This window comes from Syngnathus typhle, linkage group LG2, assembly GCF_033458585.1.
Source record: "Syngnathus typhle isolate RoL2023-S1 ecotype Sweden linkage group LG2, RoL_Styp_1.0, whole genome shotgun sequence".
Taxonomy (NCBI): Eukaryota; Metazoa; Chordata; class Actinopteri; order Syngnathiformes; family Syngnathidae; genus Syngnathus; species Syngnathus typhle.
The window spans coordinates 20,774,422-20,797,981 of NC_083739.1; the positions used below are offsets into that span (position 1 = coordinate 20,774,422).

General features: G+C 41.6%; 1 protein-coding gene across 1 annotated transcript in view; it reads right to left on the reverse strand.

Moving 5' to 3' along the window:
- The window catches only part of LOC133145165 (contactin-3-like), a 54,123-nt gene extending 31,053 nt beyond the window's left edge, over window positions 1–23,070 (reverse strand). Inside the window, exons 1-10 of the mRNA XM_061268334.1 lie at window positions 22,695–23,070; window positions 17,818–17,954; window positions 15,081–15,216; window positions 9,732–9,907; window positions 4,183–4,278; window positions 3,902–4,105; window positions 3,194–3,296; window positions 2,737–2,921; window positions 2,122–2,258; window positions 11–140 (exon numbers count right to left, since the gene is read on the reverse strand). Coding sequence (XP_061124318.1) covers window positions 11–140; window positions 2,122–2,258; window positions 2,737–2,921; window positions 3,194–3,296; window positions 3,902–4,105; window positions 4,183–4,278; window positions 9,732–9,907; window positions 15,081–15,216; window positions 17,818–17,872 — 1,222 coding nt within the window. The 5' untranslated portion in view covers window positions 17,873–17,954; window positions 22,695–23,070. The remainder of the gene's footprint in view (window positions 1–10; window positions 141–2,121; window positions 2,259–2,736; window positions 2,922–3,193; window positions 3,297–3,901; window positions 4,106–4,182; window positions 4,279–9,731; window positions 9,908–15,080; window positions 15,217–17,817; window positions 17,955–22,694) is intronic.
- Window positions 23,071–23,560: the final 490 nt, after the last annotated feature.

A 23,560-nucleotide genomic window follows, 5' to 3' on the forward strand; every position in this document is an offset into this window, starting at 1 on the left:
GCCACCCTACCTAAAACCATTAGTTCAGCAGCAAAATATATAATGCTGTGCTCATTCTCGGCCACACACTGGTACATTCCGGCATCGGAAAGTGTTAGCACAGACACGGAGAGAACGCCGTCCTTCACAAGGATCCTGTCCTGTGAGGGATGAAAGAAAGTAATTATTGCCTGACACTTAAGATAGCCTTAGCTTTGCTCAATGGACGGAGTTGAATAGGCATCGGATTGGGCATAGATCAATACTGGATTAATAAATAAAAAAATGAATTAATCCAGGTAGAAATCACATTTATTGTTGCAATAAAGAACCCAGCAAAAGCTAATCAGTATGTAAACCACAAGTTATAGTTTGCAAGCCAGTCTTTCTTCCAGCAGCCTTATACACTCAAATGAAAAATATTCCATGTTGACTATTAAATGGTCTCTTAATCTTTGTCAAATCATGTCTAATTTTGATCACGTAACATTTACTAGGGATAAAAAGGCATTTTGCGTGGTAGAATATGCTTGATCAAATAAGACTCAAAAGCTTTCATTTTCACAGAAATTCAATAAAACACAAAAAACTTAGCTCTGATCAGATTCGGGCAGCCACAAAAAAATGCAAAAACGAAGGCTGTTGGTGAAAGGAAAAGGAATACTTTTGATGAAAAAAACTTTTATTTTTCAAATTGAAGGCTATCAGTTTCTTTTGCCTAGGGCATGCAGTTACTCAGATATTGATGATGATGAATTTGATGAATTAATTTGTTTCAAACAGGCAAACCACAAATAACCAATCAAATGAAGACACATATACATTCAAAGGCACAAGCAAGGTGAAAGTCATTAAAACTATGACTCTAACAACAAATACAAACAGAAAAAAAAATCCACTGTACCAAATAGGTAGAGCCTACCTGTTTCAAAAGGAATGGGAAGAAGTAAAATTTATTTAAGCCCACCCCCTATCAAATTTAAGACAGAAAATAAGATTTGCAGTTACCTCTAATAGCATTACTTTTCCTTATTGTTGTCTTTCCCGTGAATAACAAGAAAGAAGAGAAGGAGAAAAAAAAAAATAATAGTAATAAAATAGTAAAGTAAAATATTGATATTTTCAATGATGTAAAAAAAATTGGGGGGCGGGGGGACCCTCTACAATAGTGACACCGAACATATTCAAATATTAAATGAACGCCTCATGAAAGTATGTACTACGTATTATTTTGATTACCGTTTTGCATTTCCGGAGATTCCATCTTCCTGCAAGAGTGTGACTGTATCATGATGGGCTGACATTTCTGTGACTGCTCATGTTACATCATTGGACAACAGTCTTACTGGTCAGTCCTGATAGCGTCACCAGTAATTGTTGGTTGTGTCAGTTAGTGTACGTGTAATGGTGCCCTAACATGCATAACTCTACCTGATCCACGACTACATTGTCGATAATGTCTTTCCTGTTGTAAAGTTAACATCACACAGATGAGCCATGAGATAATGCCTCCTGAGCAGTTCTAAACGCCTATGCTGACAATTTTGCTACTGATTATGTGTCCAGTGAGCTCATTTCATTTTTGCCTGTCTTGTAAATAGCTTCAAAGACATGCCGTTGAATGATGAAACAACATGTCCACTTGAAATAAATGCTTTTGTCAGACAGGCTGTGTTGAGGTCAATCTCATTGAATTAGGCCTGCGGTGAGGCGTTATTCAAGACTCACATGAATAAATCTCTGTAATGTTAGACAATCAAGCTAAAAGCTGTGGTTCTCACATAGGCTAACATAGGCTGCGGTAGCAAGGTGTATTTCAGACTACATTAAGCTCACTGTCCCTTAATCAGGCGGGTCTTAAATATGCGGCATTAATAATGAAGAGCTGCGAGTGACTCTATTCAGATGAAATGGAGCAACCTCCACGGGGACCACAGTGCTGCACTCGATGTGATCTGCCGAGTAGACAGTGAGCCATGTCACTCAGTGACATGTTTACACTCTCCTTCCATCGTACCCTGAATTGCACTTGGAAAAGCAGCAATGATGGCACACATTGAGGGAAAAAAAATCAAAGGGTGGGTTGAATGGGAAGATTAAATCTTGCGAATAAAACACTGGTGAAGACAAGTGCACATTTACCCTGGAGAGCAGCTGCTGGCCGTTCTTCAGCCATGTGTGAATAGGTTTAGGTTTGCCGTTGGCGCGACACTCCCAGTTCAAATTCTCCTCTATGGCCAGGGCTGTGTCCTTCATGGTCTGAATCCACTGAGGCTTGGCTGAGGGAACACAAACACAAGGCCTAGTAGATATTTGGATGGGGCAAAAATGTGCCACTTCATTGAAAACAGGTCAAATGAGAGCCTGCTCATATTGAGCATACGCATCCTGCAATTTGTGTTAGCTCTAGACGAATTATGCGTTTAATTGAAAAGACAATATACATGATACAGAGACTGGTTTTGGAACCAATAAAAGCTACTCGGTATCTCATGTATTTCAGTATGTTGTGACTCAGCACGTTTGTATGACTTAAGACTTGCTCAAGTAATGATGAGTTGACGAGTTGACAATTGACAAGCTTCATTTTTGCCACAGTCGCTTGGGACTTGCTTGAATCTTAAACGGGTAACATGTACAGTACAGACTCCCAGCTCTGCTATAAAGCATGGTTCCAAAACACAACCGTAATTTTTTATAGCTCTCTTGTACAAAGGGAAAGGTTGACAGTCAATATGAAATTAAAAAGTGGTATACCAAAGAAAGTCAGGAGACCTGTGGCTGTATTCTTGCCCATCTTGTTCTCAACCACACACTCATATCCTCCTGTATCTTCCTGTTGGAAGCTGGGTATCTCCAGCACTGCGTTGGCGTACTTCATTTTGACTTTACTGGGGAATGGAACGCCATTGGCCCTCTTCCAAGTGATCTCTGGGACAGGACTGCAAGGACACAACACAAACTCTCATTTAAATTCCTCTGAAAGTTTGAGAGTGTTTAATAGCAATGCACTAAAGTGCTTGACGGAGCCGAAAGGGATGGGACAGAAGCTGTCAACAAAATAAATCCGATTTACATCACAAGTTTTCAGACCTGTCAAGGTTGAAAATGCTACCTTTTAAGAAATCTAATTGCCACCGTAACTTTTCTTTATCCACTAGTTTCTCATCCAATGGCAAAGGATTGAAAACAAGCGTTGAGGAATCCAGCTTACTTCCCGAGAGCGAAACACTCCAGCGTAACTGTTGATCCTTTTGCGGCGGGTACATTGTCTGGGAAATGAACTTCTATTTTTGGCTCATATTCACCCATCACTCCTATGAAGAGGAAAGCACAAGATCTCATTCTTTCATTATTCAGGACTTACAAGTAATATGGTTTGAATTATAGGCTGTAAAGTAAAAAGCACATGAATGACCACATTGTAGAAAATCATTTGAGACCATTCACAACAATGTCGTGTGGAATAATTCAAATCTGGTCTTGAGTGAAAAAGATTTTGACTGCCAGACAGTGTGTCTATTTTAAACTTGTGACTGAATTGAAGACATGTACTGTGCAATGAGTGGAAAGTAACTGGTCGAGCCACTGGAACACTCAATGTGTGTCCAGTGATGTATGGCTTATGTTTAATTAATCTCACAGCCAATCTTTAGTCACTACTTTTGTGAACGTGCACCAAAAGGAAACCGCGCTTAAAAATTTACCAAGCAGTAAAGTGAGGAACCAGGAACCAGTTGCCGCCCATTGTTTTCCTGCCCTAAACGGGACAAGCAACTATTTATTTAAAGGCATACGAGTGCTTGGTGATTTATCAAAGGGCCAAACAACTGCAGAAACACGAAACGTTCTGAATACTGAAAGGAGGGCCAACAAATAACACCATGCCATATCAAAACCAAAACACAATGTTATTTCTTACCATCTGTCCTGAGGATGAGCGATGTAGGCGAGCTATGAACTTTGCCCTTGGTGATGCTGTTCATCACCACACACGTGTAATTGCCCACGTCAGATGGCTCAACCTTGGCGATGTAAAGGTTTCCTGTCTGCTGAGAGACGAAGCGGCGATTGTCTTGCTGGACAAAGTATGGGTACTCGTTAAAGACCCATGCATATGTAAGATCTGTGACGGGAGGGGATTAATTGGTCATGATACAACTTTTCGGGTGAGCTCATTTTATCTGATGATTTGCTTTTAACCTCCTGAGGAAGTGGGCGTTCCACAAAGCAACACCACTCCTTGTCCCTCTCGAACGGATACGGCGCTTCTGGTGTGAACTTTGAAATGATCCAAGTCTGTGGTGGAAGAGAAGACAAAAGGGACATGATGACATGATCTGACATACAGACTGAGTGTGAGTGGAACAGAGACAGGGTAAAAGCTTTGAGCAGCACACCGACACAAATCCATTAGAAAGGATTGTTGGGGGAATTGCACTTCAGCCACGCCTGAGCAACACAAAGAGGAAGAGTGACACAGATAGACACACTAAAGACTTCGCTCCGACCGAAAACTTAAACTGCCTTCCTGAAATTGTAACCAAGAGCTACTGCCATCCTGTACAATAATAGTACATTGCTATATCATAGGAATTTATACTATATGTCATCCTATAGTAACCCATGGCATACACTAAAACAATCAAATCTACCATGCTGTCTTGTATATAGTTTTATACGACACAATAATTTCCTATAGCATGTCATGCAATATGATAATATATCATAGCATACCACAGGCCTACTAGACAGCACCATCACAATGAACCATCTTATGCCATTTTATAAGGCATGTTTTATTGTGCATTGCAAATCATGTTAGAATTTACTTATTCTGATTTTGGAGGTTTCCCACTTTCAAATATAAATGCTTTTACTGTGACGGTTCTATGCTTCTATGTTTCTAGTTTATTCATTAAGTATGCAGATTTCTATTCAGTTCTCACTGTCTTTTGTCACCCTGTGATTAAAATAAAATTTTCAGGCATGTTGGAAGGCTAAAGTTTGAAATAACCATGAAGAAAATCTGCAACTTCATTTTCATCCTAACTTCTTTTACACAGGCTAAAAATAGGTAGTATGTAGTAGGTGTGCAAATATGTCTGGTTTGGTGTCTAATGAGAGGGACGTTTAATTTCAAATCATTTGTTTTAGTAAAGCATTACTTCTGAAGTCTGTGAACCTCACATGGAAGTTAAACAGTTTATACAGTTTGCTTTGTATAATCCTTGACGCTCGCCGCAGTGGATTAATAGTAGCAACACACTGTTTGCATTGAAAAACAGTTAAGGCTCTCTTCATTGGCTCCAACGGTGAATTTAAAGAAGTTGTAAAGGCCAATATTGTTTCTGCAAAAAGGATTAAACCATTTACATCTATTTGTCATCTTTTCAACAAATCAGACCAAAACTCAGCAGCAGATGTGTTAAAAGCTTGCTGATTGGAACCAATGGTGCATAGCTATATAGCTTGAAGCGTAGGTGATCTGCATGAGAAGAGTCTCTAATGAGCGGTGGAAATCCTTTTTTCTAACACTGTCATTGTCACACATCCGCATTGTGTGAAAAATAGGATTATACCATATATTTGGTAAAACATGCTATTCGCTAAACCATGTAACTGTTTTCCAAAAGAAATGGTCTGCTTGGTGTTATGTCCTTACTACTTTCCGGGTTCTGAGGTAGCAAGGAAGGTTCGGGCAACGACGTGATGAATACTGCTTTATTTCTTCAACACCGTCCGTTCACAGGCCGTACATCACAACACTAAACGTCCCCGAAGCTGCCCCTCCCACTCCCGGAGTTTTCCCCCTACGGAACATGCGTTAGCCCAAAATATACAACATCTCCTCCCCCCTTACAATGAACATGCATGAACAACACGGAATTACGCACCTAGAACTAAACATCCCCATAACTCGGGTCAACCGCGAACCTATAAGTCCAAGCGCGCAGGAGCTCGCCGCTCTCTGATAGGATATCTCCTATCTGGGGGCACAGGATCAGCTCCACGGTCGACCAATGGTGAACTTGTTGCAGGAGCTTCTGCAAAGGAAGAAGTCAGAGTCTCTGTCTCATGCGCATCCTCAGCTGGGACTGGTGGCGCGAGTGTGATTGAGTCCTGCACTTGGGAGGGTATGGGAACCGGCGTTTTGACGTGGGCAGAGCTATCAGGAAGATCTTTGAGGGACAGCTCTGCTGGCCCTAACTGAGTCTGCAGGAGTTGATCAACATGTCTTCTCCATACACCATCAGACGTTTGGACAGTATAAGATACTGGTCCCGTTTGCGCAATAACAGTGGCAGGAATCCACTTTGGTTCGCCACGGTAGTTCCTTGCCAACACAGAGTCTCCTGGCTTGAAAACTCTTCCTTTGCCCTCCTGTCCTCTGCACCTAACCTGTTTTTCCTGCTGACCTTGGACAATGTCCTTCATTGCTGAGGGCTTCAAGAGGTCAAACGTGGTGCGCAGGTCTCTCTTTAGCATCAGGCTAGCAGGAGATGTCTTGGTGGTGGCATGCGGACTGTTCCGATAGGTTAGTAGGAAGTGGTGCAGTCTCTGATGTAGTGTTCCTTGTCCTTGTGATGTTTTCAAGGCATGCTTCATGGTTTGAACAAATCTCTCAGCAAGCCCATTTGTTGCGGGGTGGTAGGGGGCCGAGGATGGTGGTGAGGGGCCGATGGTCCGTCAGGAGCGTAAACTTCCTCCCATATAAGTATTGATGGAATTTCCTAACTCCAAAAACAATGCTCAGTGCCTCTCGTTCCAGTTGAGCATAGTTAGACTCTGTTTTGTTCAATGTCCTCGATGCAAAAGCGATTGGCTTTTCCTCACCACCCGGCAGGACATGAGAGAGAATCGCCCCTACTCCGTAAGGAGAGGCGTCACAGGCGAGCTGCAGTGGAAGTGATGGGTTGAAGTGCGTCAGGACCTTGGACGTAGTCAGCGCTCCTTTAGCCTTTTCAAAAGCCTCCTGACAGCTGGCTGTCCACTTCCACGTTTTGTCTCGGCGTAACAGTTCGTGCAGGGGTTGAAGCAGTGATGACAGATTGGAGATGAAGCGTCCGTAATAGTTCAGCAGACCTAAGAAAGATCGTAGCTGGCTGATGTTTTGGGGTGGGGGCGCGTCCACGACAGCGGCCACTTTTGATGGTGCAGTGTGCAGTCCTTCTGCATCGATCACATGCCCCAGATATTCCACAGATGGCTTGAAGAAGTCACATTTGTCCTTACGGACTCTTAAGCCGTAGTCCTTCAGCCTTTGAAGGGTAGCATCCAAGTTGCGCAGGTGCTCGTCATCGGTAGATCCAGTGCACAGGATATCGTCAAGGTAGCACTGTACCCCAGGCAACCCACTAAGGATCTGATCCATCGCTCGCTGAAAAAGTGCCGGGGCTGACGTGATGCCGAACGGCAGTCTGCAGTATCTGAAGAGACCCTTGTGTGTGTTAATGGTCAACATTTCACGTGACTCTTTTTCTACATGCATTTGTAGGTAAGCCTGACTGAGATCTACCTTACTGAATTTTTGTCCCCCACTCAGTCCAGCAAACAAGTCATCAATTAGGGGAAGTGGATATTGCTCTGCTGCTAACACCGGGTTAAGTGTTACCTTGAAATCTCCACAGGTCCGAATTCCCCCATCTTTTTTTGGTACGGGAACGATGGGTGTGGCCCACTCACTGATGGTCACCGGCTCCAAAACCCCATTCTTGACCAGGGCGTCCAAGTCAGCTTCTACCTTGGATCGGATGGCGTATGGTACTGGTCTAGCTTTCATAAACACAGGCTTGCTACCAGGTTTGACATGTAACTTAACGGTTATATCTTTCATGCTGCCTAATTCATCACGGAAAACCTCTTCGTGTTTCTCGAGTATTTCTTGTAGCGGAGAGGAACGGTGTGACAGTTTCCTTATCGCTTGCCAGTCCAGCCGGATTCCCTGTAGCCATGTACGCCCCATTATGGCAGGATGATTTCCCTTGGTCACATAAAGGGGAAGCCTTTTTGTCCGCCCATGGTACTGAACAGTCACATCCGTCATCCCTTCCATGTGCACTCGATGTCCCGTATATGCCTTAAACACTGTGTCTGATGGACGTAGTGGAAGGTGCCTCATGAGTTTCCTGTAGATCTTGTGTGACACTAGTGATGCCTTTGATCCTGTGTCTATCTGCATTTTCACCACATGTCCCTCCAACTTGGGTTCAGCCCAGTAGCCACCTGAGCTCTCACCTACATTCATCGCTCGTATAGTATTTACAGGCACTTCTTCCTCCGAAGAATCACTATTTCTTCCATCATCATGGCAAACGGTGCGCACATGCCTTTTTTGTTTATATTTCATATTGTCACTTCTGTTCCCAGCCCTTGAGCTTTTGTCCATGTCCTGTTTACTTCGGCACGCCCGCTCTATGTGCCCTCTTTTTCCACAGTTACGACAGTCCATCTCTTTGCACCAGCACGTTGATGCAAGATGTCCAGATCTACCACAGCGAAAACATGGCCCTTGCGTGTTCGGTTTATCATTGTTGAGTTGGTGCACTCTTTCTGTAGCACTTAGTTGCTGGGCCTCCTTTTTCGCCATTTCCATTGTTACACTGATGTTAATGGCCTTCTCCAAAGTCAAGTCACTTTCTGTGAGTAATCTCTTCTGTGCTGCCTCGTTCCTAAGTCCACATACCAGCCTGTCTCTCAAAGTGTCATTTAACACATCCCGGAACTCACAGTGTTCAGCCAGCTTGCGTAGGCCCGCCACAAACTGGGTGACCGACTCGCCCTCTTCTTGGCTGCGTCTGTGAAATCGGAATCTTTCTGCGATTACCAGGGGTTTCGGTGAAAGATGGTTTGCCAGTACATCCACTATTTCTCGGTATGTTTTACTGCCGGGCTTTTCTGGTTGCAGTAGGTCACGTAGCAAGGTAAACGTTTTCGGCCCCATTACACTCAAAAACGTGGGCACCAGCTTCTCCTCCTTTATATCATTAGCCATGGCGAAGTAATCGAAACGCTCAGTATACGAGCCCCATTGTTCAACACTTTCGTCAAAGGGACCAATTGAGCCAATCATTCCGGCCATTACAAGTTCCTGTTTGTATGGCACTGCTTGCCCTACAGACGTCTCCCCTCAGCAGGCCACTCTTCTTTTTTTTCTTCGCCACACTACTCACGACGTTGCCACAGTCCACCAATCCACTCCACCCGTCGAGACGAATCCGGCCAACACGCGTCAGTCCAGACGTCCTCGTCGCCAGTTTTGTTATGTCCTTACTACTTTCCGGGTTCTGAGGTAGCAAGGAAGGTTCGGGCAACGACGTGATGAATACTGCTTTATTTCTTCAACACCGTCCGTTCACAGGCCGTACATCACAACACTAAACGTCCCCGAAGCTGCCCCTCCCACTCCCGGAGTTTTCCCCCTACGGAACATGCGTTAGCCCAAAATATACAACACTTGGTGCTTTACTTTGTCCCAGACTATCCAATATCATAACACACCTTGGATTCAGTAAACAAGTCATTGGGGTTGTTTCTTAGTCATGAAGTTTAAAGTGATGAGTCAGAGGTCTTCACACTCAAGCCCTCTAACATACTTTTAACATTTAATGCAGCTTCACACTAAAGCGGTGGCAGTCTGATAAATATTGCAAATAACTGCTGCGCGCACCTCTGCATTATTTGCTGACTGAGTGCGATGTCCACGCCACCGCTGAGTGACGAGTGACACAAAGTGACAGGGAGTGACTTACAGGCAAACTTGAGATGTGCTCTCCTGCTGAGGATTGCTCCTGCAGTGTTGTAGGCCATACACTGGTAGACGCCTACATCCCCGTAGCGGTCCAGGCTGCTTATAATGAGGTTGCCCCCTGACAGACGCCGCCGTCGATCCAGGCTCAGATTTATGAAAGTCCCATTCAGCGACCATCTGTGGGGGCAAAGACACAATCCGTCCCTGGCAAAATCCACCATCCAACCTTCCTTCCGACAACCAGGCAAGATGCTATCATAAACGTTGAGTAGGAAAGACGTCATTTAAATTCTGAATAATATAGTGAATATGTGAAATGAAAGGTCGAGGTATTATCATAAGTTCTACAAGCACAGTTTCAATGCTTCTTTTTAAGCAAACATCTAATAAATATGACAATAGAAGAGACACAATTTGAGCTTTTTTGCATTTTCTTTATCTGCACATTTATTCTTTTTGTAAATGGTCTAGACAAGGGGTCACCAACTATATTTGTCAGAGGGCCAGAATTCTGCCGGATGGTCACCTTGGGAGCCGGACTATCGAATAAAAATTAAACAAAAATATAATTTTGGCACAACATTATCATTTGTTTATTTTTTTTTAAATATATTTTTTCCAATTCATTACAAAACCGAAGTCATTTCTAGCCTTTAAGAGTCACATTCCTATCCTCATAATTATGGAATACTGTTGCGGGCTGGATTGGATGGTTATGTGGGCTGGATCCGCCAGTTGATGATCCTAGTTCTAGACCACTTCAGGAGTATTGGGGCCGCGATTAAAAAAAAAAAAAAAAAGGCAGTTCTGAAATTAAGAGAAAATCCACATTTTTATTGATTTTCTATCACGCTTATTTTTACTAAAGTGAGCTGGGAACAGTTGATTTGGGGCGTTAGGTACATCCTGAACTGCTCAACAGCCAATCCATTCTATGGATTGTTAGGGTTTACAGATTATCTTCATCGTATGATTATGTTGGAATGTAACCTGTAATAATTTACCGAGCTTGTCCTGTCTTAACAAAAGTAGTAGACCAAAGTGTCAAGATCTTTTGAACTGGTTGACTAGCTGCAGAGGAAGCAATCAAAGTTGCTTTGTTTACACCACGTCGTAAAAGACCCCCTGCTATGCTTTGATCAGCAGGGCAGGGGCTTCACCCCATCCTGTCCACCCACACCCCCACTTTCAACCCCACTCTGTTTCTTTCAATAAAAATGCCCCTGCATGGGGCCAGAGTCCGATCTCATTCGACCATCGCTGAACGCACACCGACGAATGGCCTCTCCACCTGCAGGTGTCTAAAAGGACTTACTTGTCTCCGGTTTGGTTCTTGCAAAATAAATTAGAGTGAGCACCACCCTAACATGGATTATTTAGAGTCTTTCAACCTTAGAGGGAAAAAAAAACCACACGCACAAGGAGAACATTCAAATCCCCCAAACATATAAGTTTGATACCAACAGCAAGGTACTCTATGTTAACGGCATAGACAACTTTATTTTATTTAACATTAGAACTTCATTCTTTTCAGATTTATTGCCGTAGTCATATTGTTTTGCTGAACTGGAAGATTGGACAAGGGTTGCCATAAGAATTGATGGGTATTCATATTCCCTAAATACCTTCTATAATAGTAAAACGATTTTGCTAAAGCATTAAGAAATGCTCCAGGCTTCCCCACTTTTGCTGTGAAATAGGATTTATTCCACAGTAGAGTGAGCACCCGCACTCTCGTTGGTGTCTGCAGGAATACCTTGTAAAAGGGAACAAAGGCATGGTCAAAAATTTAAAGAATTTATATGAATAATACCACTATTGCTCAGAGGTGTCCCAACTGGTCAAGCAATATTACAAGTATGAAAATAAGTTGTTCAGCGCAGTACCCCCTTTCTTGAACGATCCTGAGTCCCTCAAGAAGACCACTTCCCTTGAGTCTTCTTTGTGCCCCGCAAAATGTCTGAATAGTTCGCCTTGATAGCACCTTTAGGGACCATTGATAAAGGTCATCCAAGTTACCATGGCAACTTCAGAGACATTATTCTCAGTATTACAGAGATATTATCTGTATTAGAAATCGGCACCACCTATTGTTTTTAAAGTCAGAATAAAACACATTGTTTACTACTTCGTGTTAATCCAAGTTCATTCAATAGAGATATTTCTCAATTAGGCCAAATATTCACAACTCTTGTTAATTCATGTAAAAACATGGCACACATGTTTTATTTACACAGAAGGCATACGGTTTTAGTTCCTTTCTATCAATTTTAATCCAGTGTCTTTCAACTATCATGGCCTGCTGAGGCAGCAATCTCTGTTTCCCAATAGGGACCATTAATATTTAATCCTAGCGTATCATACACAAAGCTGTCCTCTGCTTTTTAATGGGGAGCAGAACATTAACTTTTTAAAAGGCATTCCAGATATTATCATCAATATCAACCCCAATAAATTTTTCCGTCATATTAGATTCACAAAAAGCAATATTATTCCACCTTTGAACTCTCATCATGACCAAAAAAAAATGGCAACTGTGGTATGACCATACACAAATAGCCTTTGCACTACTTTTAATCGTCCATGACATCTCTTTTATACAGAGCAGTAAAGTAAAAACTATAATACAACAGATGCGAACTGAGCTACTGGGAGCACTTTAACTGATTTGAACTAGAAAAATATCAATTTAGTGATTTCCTTGCAAAATAATATTTAAAAAATATCTCTACTACTATGGCCTTGTCTTTTATGCTATTCAAAAAGAAACAGTGGATTAGTTCAAGGACAGAGCATATTCATGAATGTTCCCTCTGTAAAATAAAAAACTTTGCCACATTACTCGTTTCTGTCACCTTTAAGTGAACTAGAAAGATGTGGAGGACATAATGGCAAATCTTCCAAAAGCTTTCTGGTATAACCTTGAATCATTCTTTTATTCTTGGGGTAAAAATCCAAACCTTTGAATGCCAATGGGTTCTTACTGTCAAGGCTGTCGCATGTTGGTGTGCTTTTAGATTAACCTTAGGACCCCAGACCCCAAATGGTGTGACCCCCAAATGGTGTGACCCCCCCCACACACACCAAAAAAATCACATTCAATATTATTATATGAAAACTACTTCTTCTAATATAAACTCCAGCATACTAGATTTGCATGTAAATAGTAACGGAACAAAGCGTTATTTGTCCTGTGTCAGTAATTTAGAACAGTGCATTGTAAAGATCATAACTTGTTTCATAGAAATTGGCCTTAAAATATTATGCTTAGCAGCCAATAATTCATTTTGAATTTCTGTAGCTGGGCAGCATGGAGGGGCGTGGAACTTTATGGATCATTTGTCGAGATTAAACCCTCTCAGGCGGTGCACATTGCCTAAAATCTACATTTTTATTAGTTTTAGGCCAAAGTGTCTATTCATCAAAAGTGTATCATCGGTTTTACTCCCAAAAATGATCGGCTACCTGTATGATTGTTAGATACCGTAATATTGTGCACATTTTGAACATAAATACTTCACTTGAATATGAGGACATGAAAATAACTTGTTTCAATTGTAGACAGAAGACTGAATAACATCTTTACAGTGCTTAAGTGATTTATACCGTTGAGTGTCAAATTCAGGGTGATCTTGAGATCAGTTTCGTCCCTTTATAATAATGAACCAATCTTGGATGACTTTTAGACCTAGTACACAGATGCCTTTTTGTACAAGTTGTTTTTCCCCCAAGAGAGGATTGCTGCTGCAGTTTTCCTATTGTGTAAATTTCATCTTGCCGCTTGAGTGACAGGACTATCAGATAGAAAGAGATAGGAAAAAAAAGGAAAGCTGTGCGACAGAGCAATAGGAGCCCATTTACACTTCAAGAGAAGAAGTGGAGAGGTGCTGAGGGCATGCAGAATCCTGCACAGCCAGCTTGACAAGACACTACGACGAAACGTGCTCCATTCACCTTTAATCATTACACGGAGATACCTGGTCTTGGGCACATGGTGAGAAATAATGAGCCTACATAATGCGATCCACTATCATTCAGCTCAGAATTCAACGCACAGTGCAGGTGTCTATCACAGTCGAGCGCAGTGGTTATCAAGCATTTTGCAACCAGGGATCCTCTTACTGGGGAGAATTTTTTTCCTAGGAAATATATAATTCATTACACAAATTTATGACTACAATGTCTATGCCTGAATGCCATAGGAATTTAAAAGTCATCTATTTTTGAGCAGAAATGTAATAATGTGATGCTGACGCATTCATTCATACATTCAAACGCATCTACCTATCAATCTATCCAGCCATCCGTTTGCCCGCCCAGGTCTCCCAAACAATCCACCCATCCATTCGTCCGTCCATCCACCCATCCCTCCGTTTCATGGGCGAACTGCAGCCTATCCCAGGTGACTTCAGGACACTTGACTGATCACCAGGCAGTCACACGGCACATTTATCGAAGTAGACAACCATTCACAGAGTCACCGAGTGGGATCTGAACCCACGCTTCCAGCATCACAGTCAGATAAATGTACCTACTGTACTGTAAATCAACCTGATGGCGACTCTGCACAAGGGACACCAACTGTATTCAATAGAACATATATTAAACATAGAGTAGTGGTTGAATTGCAAAATTAATGTCCTGCCTATTAGTGTTGCTGCGTGCTCCGGCTTGTCCCATCAGGTGTTGTTAGAGTGAATCCCTTCGTGATACAACCCATTGATTTTCCTTCTTGTCTTTCATGGAACTGGCAATAGCTGGGTATTAGGTACTGTCTAAAGAGATATTTTCTTGTTGTTGTTCTGTAAAATATTTTGGTGTGTGTGTCTGAACCTATTTGATAATTTTTATGCATACTTTTTTTATCTTATAATATCTATGGTGGCCAGGATTGAAACACAATATTGGAATATAAAAGACCAAAAATAAATTCCATCAGTGGTATAAAGTTAAAAGAAAAACAGAAAAGCTTATTTAACAACAATTACATGGAGCACAATGAGAGAAGACTCAGGAGAGTCTTCTTTCAGTCTAGAATAATTACATTCCTATGTGACATATCTCAACATTGAATCTGTGGTTTGAGTTTATCTTGTAAATTATTCCTGGGTGCACAGAGCACAAATTAAGTTCTGGGCGCGCTCGGCCGAGTGTAGATGAACCGCTTCCATGATGTGTTGCGATAGCGCTTTGAGAGACGAAGCATTCAACTCGAGCCTCTTGTGGCACTGACAGCTCGGAGTGCTCTGCAAATGAAATTGCTCTAATCCTGTTTTCAACAGGACGCTGACTTAAATGACATAGTTAGGCGCAATGTAGACAAAATAGAAAGGATAGAGTGTACTTCTACCTGTACTGAGGAGGTGGGGTACTCTTGGCGTCACAAGTTAGAATAGCCTCTTCCTCAATTGAGTCCATTGGAATAAACAGATCACCTGGCTCCATCCTCCATCTTGGACCATGGTACAACCCACTGTCTAGACAATCTGCGAGAAACAGTGAGATTGATTAATTAATTAAGGTAGCTCTGCAGGGTATGTTTTTTTTTTAGTTAGTAAATACGTATGTGAGACCATTGGCGTGTGTGTGTGTGTGCGTGTGTGTGCGTGCCTGTAAAACAAAATAATGTAAAAATTATGAGCCTATTTATGTAAATGTGAAACCTCGAATTGTGTAGTAGCCCTCAAAGGTCGAAAAGCTTTGAGCTCGTATTGACTGTGAGTTATGAGTAATAGAATCAGCATTTCAACTGTAACATTAAATACTGTGAGCAGAGTTTGAGATGAATAGCATTTGAAATCTTCATGACCAAAAGAGTGTTTCATTAAACAAATGGTATGGTCTAAATCATGTACCATAATGAAATATGTAATGGACTTGAGCTTTGAAGAGGTGCGAAGTCTGGCTATGTTTCCATGATTGATTTTGCTTGAAAATATTTTCTGTAATCAAACTCACTTGACCTTTAAGCATTTCTGTTTTGTTGTAGTACAATGCAAATTGCAAATTGCTATATGATTAACATTGTGACTGGTGGCTGAGCATCCCTGAGGTTCAAATGATGGTAAATATTCATGAAGTCGCTATTTAAAAGCATCATTGATTTTGTGTTAATACATAATCAGACTGGCAACAAAATTCAATATTAGAAATCCAATCGCTCTAACAAAACATGTACCTTGAGAAAGACAATAGCTGTTTGATTGTCGCAGTTAGAGAGGTATTTGGATTTGTACTGTATCATACTGAAAGGTGATTCTGATGTTTATTTAGCTTTAGTGGTCGGGCAAAATATAGTAAACAGCATACGTAAAATATATTCAATACATTTAAGTACTTTATGAGGGTTCCTGACCTTCTGGTCCTTGAGTATAGGCTTACTGCATGTTTCCTAGGGGTGGGACTGCTTTTGAAAACCGTCAAAACCATTCGGTTCAACAGTTTTGGCTCGATTTGTCTGCGTTCTGTTCGGTGCATTCGAAGCAAGAAGACAAAATAGCTTACAAGATAGATATAGTAGATGACGACATGTGCATCATACGGCAGAAAAACGTATTTCAGTCCTGCCTCCAATATCTCCCTGCTTCTCATCATGACTCTCATCATTGTACATCCATCGCTACAGTCTTTATATCGCTAATGCAAGATCGCCCGTACACAAAACGGTCAATTTGGAATTACACGTTGCTAAAAATTGCTATGTTGTTGACTGAGGTGTACTGATTACCACGGAAACTTGTTTAACCCGAGGAGAAGTGACGCTAGTATGCAGCTATCAACAGGTAAATACTGACTGTCTGCTGTATGCACACTTGCTCCATTTTTGCTCCTCTTATTTATTATGTTATTTGTTTATTTATTATTTATTCATCACTCTTATTTATTCATTGTTTGTGCCTTCTTGTTTTTATTTTTTGGGGTTGTTTGTATTGAGTACTATGTCTATGTAATTTTGATTTCTTTGTGTGTCTTGGCATGTGAAGAAATTGACAATAAAGCAGACTTTGACTTTGAATATATAATAATATATAAAATAATATAATATATAAACAATACACATATTCACTGTCCTTATGAGACTCTAGCGTATGTGCATCATTCTAAACTTCTTAAATAAGGGTGCTTTTACTTAGGAGAGTATTAGTATTTTTATTACTTTAACCTAACAATACTAAACGTAACATTACCTTTCCACTGGCCTTGTACTGCCAATCAGAGAGAGAAACACTGCTGCTTGCATAGCATAGTTTACTTGCTATTCTCACTCAGACAGTATATTTTATGTTGTGCCAGAATAATAAGAAGCTATCTGGTAGATAGAAAAGCTCAAACAATGCATATTACTCTGAATGTAAAATGTCTGTCACTGTATACAATAATTATTTGAACATAACTGAAATCATAGTAATAAATGTAAAGAATCTATACTAGCCGTTTGGTATTGATGCAATACTGATACTCACATTAGTATCCATTGTATCGTCACTTGGATCGATCTGCACAGACTTATTGTTCACTGCGTCTTTTTCATAATTCAAATTTTATTTCACCACCCTTGGAAAATACCTCCGGCTTTTTCATAATTCAAATTTTATTTCACCACCCTTAGAAAATACCATAACAGGGTCTAGCCCTCCTCAGCGCAGAGTTCGACCACTCCTCATGCTGGACTTGCACCGAGCTCTAAAATAGACTATCTTACCGTAAAAATCGTTGTTGAGTGGTGAAGAACAGCAATTATTCACTACGCTAAAACAGTCGTTAACATGCACAAAAAGTAGTAGTTGTATTGCTCTGTATGTTGAGCAGAAGAAATATTATAGTCATTTCTCAATATGTTGAGCTACTGCACAACGGTAAATGTCTGCTCATCAGCTAAATGGAATGAAGAGGAGTATGAAGAGCAGTGGGTGTTTGTGAGTACATGTTCATATAAAGGACTTTTTTTCCCCAGTTAAACCACAGTCAGCCCATCCTCTCCGACAATGACACGATTTCCATCTCCTCAGTGAGCATCCTGCACCTGTAAATGTCTAAATGGGAGAGAATCATTGCACTTATAAAAAAGAAATACAAGTGCAGCTTACCTGCCAAACACTCGATGATCGATAACAGTAGAATCTGTTTCCATGGCAACGTCATCTTTGGCAACCAAGGGCAAAGGACACTTTCATCCAATAAGCTTTGAAATGGCACTTGTGATCCTGGCGAGACAGCGTTTGACCTGTTTCAAAAAGATAATTTTCCCTTAAAACGCCAAACTCAGCAGCCAATCATTTTTATGTGATGCTTGCAGTTTCATGTGTTGTCATAACCTAATCTGGAAGCGCAGAGAATGACAAAATGAAATGGAACTTCAAATTTGAGGAGCGATGCATCACATTGCAGTTTCTGTCTCAGTTGTGTTCACGTTGCACCAAGAGGTGTCTCATAGGGAGATACCGCAGGTATATGGGACCTTAGGTAATGTTAGACTATTAGGGGAGCGATCCACAACACAGCTCATCCGTCACTCGGACGGGTTCACTTTCTGGCAGCCTGAGGAGACTTGGCCCTTACAATGGGGTGCTATCCAATCAATTAGATCTACCTGCAGTGGCAGAATGCGTCTTCTCCACATTCTGCTGCGGACCCGGACGTCCCTATGTGGAAGCCATTTCACATGGGTCCGTAATCAAGGACAAGTGTCTGTCTGCTTGGAGCATGTGTTTGCAAATTACCATGCACTCGCTTATGGCAGGAGGGGAGTGGGGGCAGATGGAGTGAGTAATGATGCAATTACAAAATGTCAAACACACACAACAAAAAATCCTCAACACTGTATTAAGGTGAGCGAGTGGGGTGACATTCTGTTTTTGCACATTGGGGGTACCCGCCAGCTTTGCCACTCTTTTATATTCTATGGACAGCAATGATTTTATTGAGAAATTAATATGTGCAAGTAAAACATTGCAAATATTATCGTTATGCCTCTCGAGTCTTTCCCTGTCTGAGTTCCCTGTTCCTATTCCAGGAGCTTAGTGCCAATAGCATGATTCAGACAGCCTTAGAGGGCATGGCTGGCATATGGCAACGTTTTCATAGGCTTAAGAACTCTGCCTTGCAGGAAGAGGCCAAATTAATGTGAATGTTGTGCCAAATTCATGATGCATTAGAATTGCCTGTGTGATTTAAAGTCGTGCCTTTAAAAGAGTGGTTCGCAACCCCTGAGCCAACAAGTGTGTTGTGAAACATCATCAGGTGTGCAGCTGGAGATGATCCACACACTTGACTGGTCAGAAAGGTAGTATGTACACCGATTTCTGATGAGCTGATCATTTGAATCAGGTGTCTTGGAGGAGGGGAACATCGAAGACAGCGGCTCCCAGGGACCGGAGTTGCCTACCCCTGGCGTAAAGTGTGCACCTACATAGAGACACACTGGCACACATACATAAAATGAATTAAAGTCTTCGGGAGGGGTTCATGATGTATTAAGGCCCACAGACCGATATCAACACCAATCTGCTAAAATGTCAAGGAACACACACATGCAATAACACCGTGCCTCCACACATGCACTCACTCTCCATTTAGAAGACATAAACTGTGATGTGTGGCTCATTTGTGGTCTAATCCCGAGAGCGCCTGGTTCACAGCACTACTTGTTGAGGGTCTAATTGTTTGTCAGCTGTCTTGGATGTCAAGTCAGACACGTGGAGTCTCAGCCAGGATTTTATTCTCCACCTTTCATGTGCGCTATGGCCTTTTTTTTTTTTTACCCTCCCCCCTTCTAAATCGGCCAAATTAGATTTTTATGCTTCTTTCCTTCCTGCAAAGACTCCTGCACTCCGTAACTCAGTGATGGGAGCACAATGTACGGCACCTAGAGACTGAGGAGTGATGTGTGGAAGGCACGCCGGGTAACGCACTCCCTGCCTACTTTGCATGTCTTCACTTGGAGTGGGGGTTTGTATGCACAAATACCACGTGTGCATTTCAACCTCAGCTATCAATTTGGAGGAGCCTTAGCGGGAGCAGACTGGTGATTCACACGTCACATGTGCACCATTGCCAATGCTTACCACACAGCACGCACATTCTCAGCTTGCACTGAATAATGGTGCTAACGATGATGGTGGTGTGAAAGCTTCACTGGATGAATCAGTCTCCAAGGAGTCTATACCGTCCCTCCAGTCTTTAAATGACATTAAAAGTGAAGATGGTGACATTCACCACCTCCATCACACTCCGCCAGCATTCAAGTAGGGTGATGCTTGAACAAACAGCGCAGCTGGAAGAGTGGGAGTCTACTTGGTTTGAAGGCCTAAAGCTGCATTCATCACAGCTATTTCAGCTGACATGGTGGCATGCCAGTATGCAATTACCTCGTGAATAAGTGTGTGTGTGTCTGTGTGTGTGTTTACCAAATGCATTTCTGAATGCAAAACTGTAAAACTACAGTTCGAGAAATTAGTTGTGTGTGTGTGTTTTATTTGCCCACCTCCCCACAGGATAAAGAATATATAATCTGCAAGAACTGTTAAAATGTAACAGTCACCTTGTTTGCTATCAGGGTGAACTACACGCAGGCGATAAGAAAGGCAAACCAAGTCATCGGACAATCATTACTGCTGAGATGTTCCCCTTTGGGTACCCAAGGGCAAGTATCAGCACGTCCATTGCCGAATTTATTTGCAAGTTCTGCCCTTACAGCGTGGTCAAAAAGGACTAGCTCCTATAATGCCTATTCAATGAGTAACTTCCAAGCGGATTCGGGAAGGGGGGAGTGACGATATGCCCCAGAAAATAAAAAAAATACCCCAAATAGTAATTGTAGAAGACTTATAAAGCACTTTATCTAATTCATTCATTGCTGAAAACGTTTTAAAAAGCTAGATATTCATTTATTTGAAAACGTATTAACCAGACCCATTGCTGCCGTTTTATTCTAACTGGAGAATTGTTGTGGGGATAATTTGTTTCTAAAAAGTAGAATTTCACATTGCATTGTGGCCAACGGTAGAATCTGGGTCACATTTGGTGATGCAAAATAGTGATAAATGATCAAACAATGGATATTAGTGTGCATGCTTCTTCTTGGGAGCTAGATGTACAACAGCTAGTGTTTTGGCTCAGTTCATTGTAACTCATTGATTCTTTTGCAATTTTGAGCGGATTGGGTTGTTACAAACATCAGACATGCAGCTATAGTACAAGCCACGTCATTTTTTAATCGGACTTTAACAAAGAGACCATTGAACGACTGACTATTCACACCGCAGTAAAAGCTCTATGTAGTGATATCTATGTTGGCGGCCAAGGCGATTTCTTTGTAGCAAGTAGATTTTAACCCCAACTGCCATTTCCCTCACAAGCTGGTCTATGGACTCGCGCTAACAACAAAACGGCAGTTCCAGTGATGTCACACCACTTCATCCAAGTTTGCAAATTCTAAATAAACTGATTATTAATGTGCCAAATGAACGAGTGGATGAATTACAACTCATTTGTGCACAACAATTATGCACACACATTCACATATCAGCCTCCATTCCATAACGAGTCTTGAATTTCCAGCAGTTTTCAAGAAGCGCCATCACAATTTATTACTTATTCGATAGTCTGCTCATCAAATTAGCGGTGTGCTTTTTTTTTAATAAGCATCTTTATAGGTGTCCCATTTGATTTGCAAAGAGTGGGTAATTTTCTGACCCGATGTTCGAATAGATATTTAAACTCAAGTGTTCCTTTATTAATTGGACCCCATTTTTATCGCAATTTTGAGAAATCTTTGATCTTGGATATACTGTAACATTTTAGAAAAAGAATGTACTTGATTTTAGAAAGGCAGCTGCTAAGTGGGTCTCATATCTGTGTAGAACATAAAACCGTGTTCTCTCAACTTGCACTTTTTTTTAATCTGCTTCTTTGTACAAGCAGCAAAACTAATTAAATATTAACTACGTATTAATATTAAATAAATGGAAAATTTGAGTGTGTATAAAAAGTATCTGGAAATATTTTAATGGAGACATAAACAGGTACAAAAACAGGCACTTGCCAATTACGAGCCAGACGGTGAGGTATTTCACAATCTGAGGAGAGGTGAAGCTGCTTGCTGCCACACTTTGCATCTCAACCATGTAATTGAAGATGAACTATGGAGATTTAGCAATATTGACAATGAAATCATGGACATGATTAGATTCAGAAATATAAAGCAAAGAACAGAATTAAAATGGAAAGGAATTTTATTCAACCATAATTTGTTTACTGCCTCCTCTGAGTGACGGGGTTAAACTTATTATGGAGTACCTCTGTCAGCTTCAATCAGAACTGGATATTATCTTTGTAAAGGCAGACTTGTAGATACCCAACACTTGCATTGCATCTCATTAGATTTTAGAGGAAGTGGTGCTTCATTGTACCGAGCATAAAATCAGCCGTAATGCAATCCACTGAGACCGAGTTGGGCGTGAAATGTGTTGCTGTGCCACGTATTTGACAGAGTGATCACAAGTGAGGCTGCAGTCAGTGTAGCATCACACCAGGTATCGGCACCCCTGTAGCTTCAACAACTGTGACTATTTTAACATCATACATCACTATCTAACCAAAAATAAAATAATAGCAATGAATGCACATTAAAACATGGATGGTCTAAAACATGACCTTCTCAAGCAAAAATAAGGTGAAGTCTATGTGGAGGAATTGGCTGCATTTATGTGGGCATGTCACAATATTCTATAGTCTATAATAAACTATTCTATATTATGATGCAATACGTGTGAGTATGACTAGACTGAAGCAAATCGACAAAGTAGACGAGAGCTGGTGTGACTTATTAGGTGCAATAAATATTAAAAGTCATATGCCACACTAAATAATTTAGCGTACATGCACGTTTATTATAGCCATGCGCGCTCACTGATTTGACTGTTTTCTCTCTCTCTACGCGCGTGTGCGTGTGTGCGTGTCTTACCGTTTATCTTTGAGTGTCTTGAGACCAACAGTGAGCAGATTCAGCTCTCAGGGAATGGGCGACACATGTATCCTCCATGGAAAGCCTTTTAGGAATATTTCGGTCACAATGGCAAGGTCGTTCATACAGGTGAAATTGAGTCGAGATGACACGCGCTTCATAGCTACTGCTCCCGCCTCTTCCTCCACTCCTCATCACATACACACACAAAAATGAACACCCCCAAAATAAAAAGGAAAACAGCACACACACAGGCAAAGGCACACCTCACATGCACCCACTACACCCACGTTGCTTGTGGCGCTGCATCACATTGAAATGATTCCACGGTCTCCAATCCAACGCGCGCAGCTTTCAAATCGGGTTTGGACCAGAAAAAAAAAAAAAAAGACCTAAAAGGGGAGGGGTAATATTGCAGAAGTTATTTATTATGCGCATCAAGTCGGTTACCACTGCAAAAAGGAGGAGGAAGAGCAGTAGGAAACGAAGGAAGGAGAAGTGGGCAGCACGGCAGCGGCGAGGCAATGGAGCTGCAGCAGCAGCAGCAGCAGCAGCATGGAAGTACGTGCACCCACTTAAAGGTGCTGGTGGGAAAGGCACCTGGCAGGGAATTGCGCCTCCCGGCGCCACATCACATCATCACCACCAATCTCTGGCTACGTTTACACAGCCGCATTTATTCGGATTTAAAACCTGATCGGAATAAAAATGTGTCAAGCCCATTGCAATCAAGATTTTATTACGAATAAGGGGGGTGGTTCATATTGATTGATAATCCTATAGGTGCACATGACAATAAAGCACACTTATTTCAGAACAAAACACCTTTACCGTGCACGACTGTGACGTATGTATACGTGTTTCCA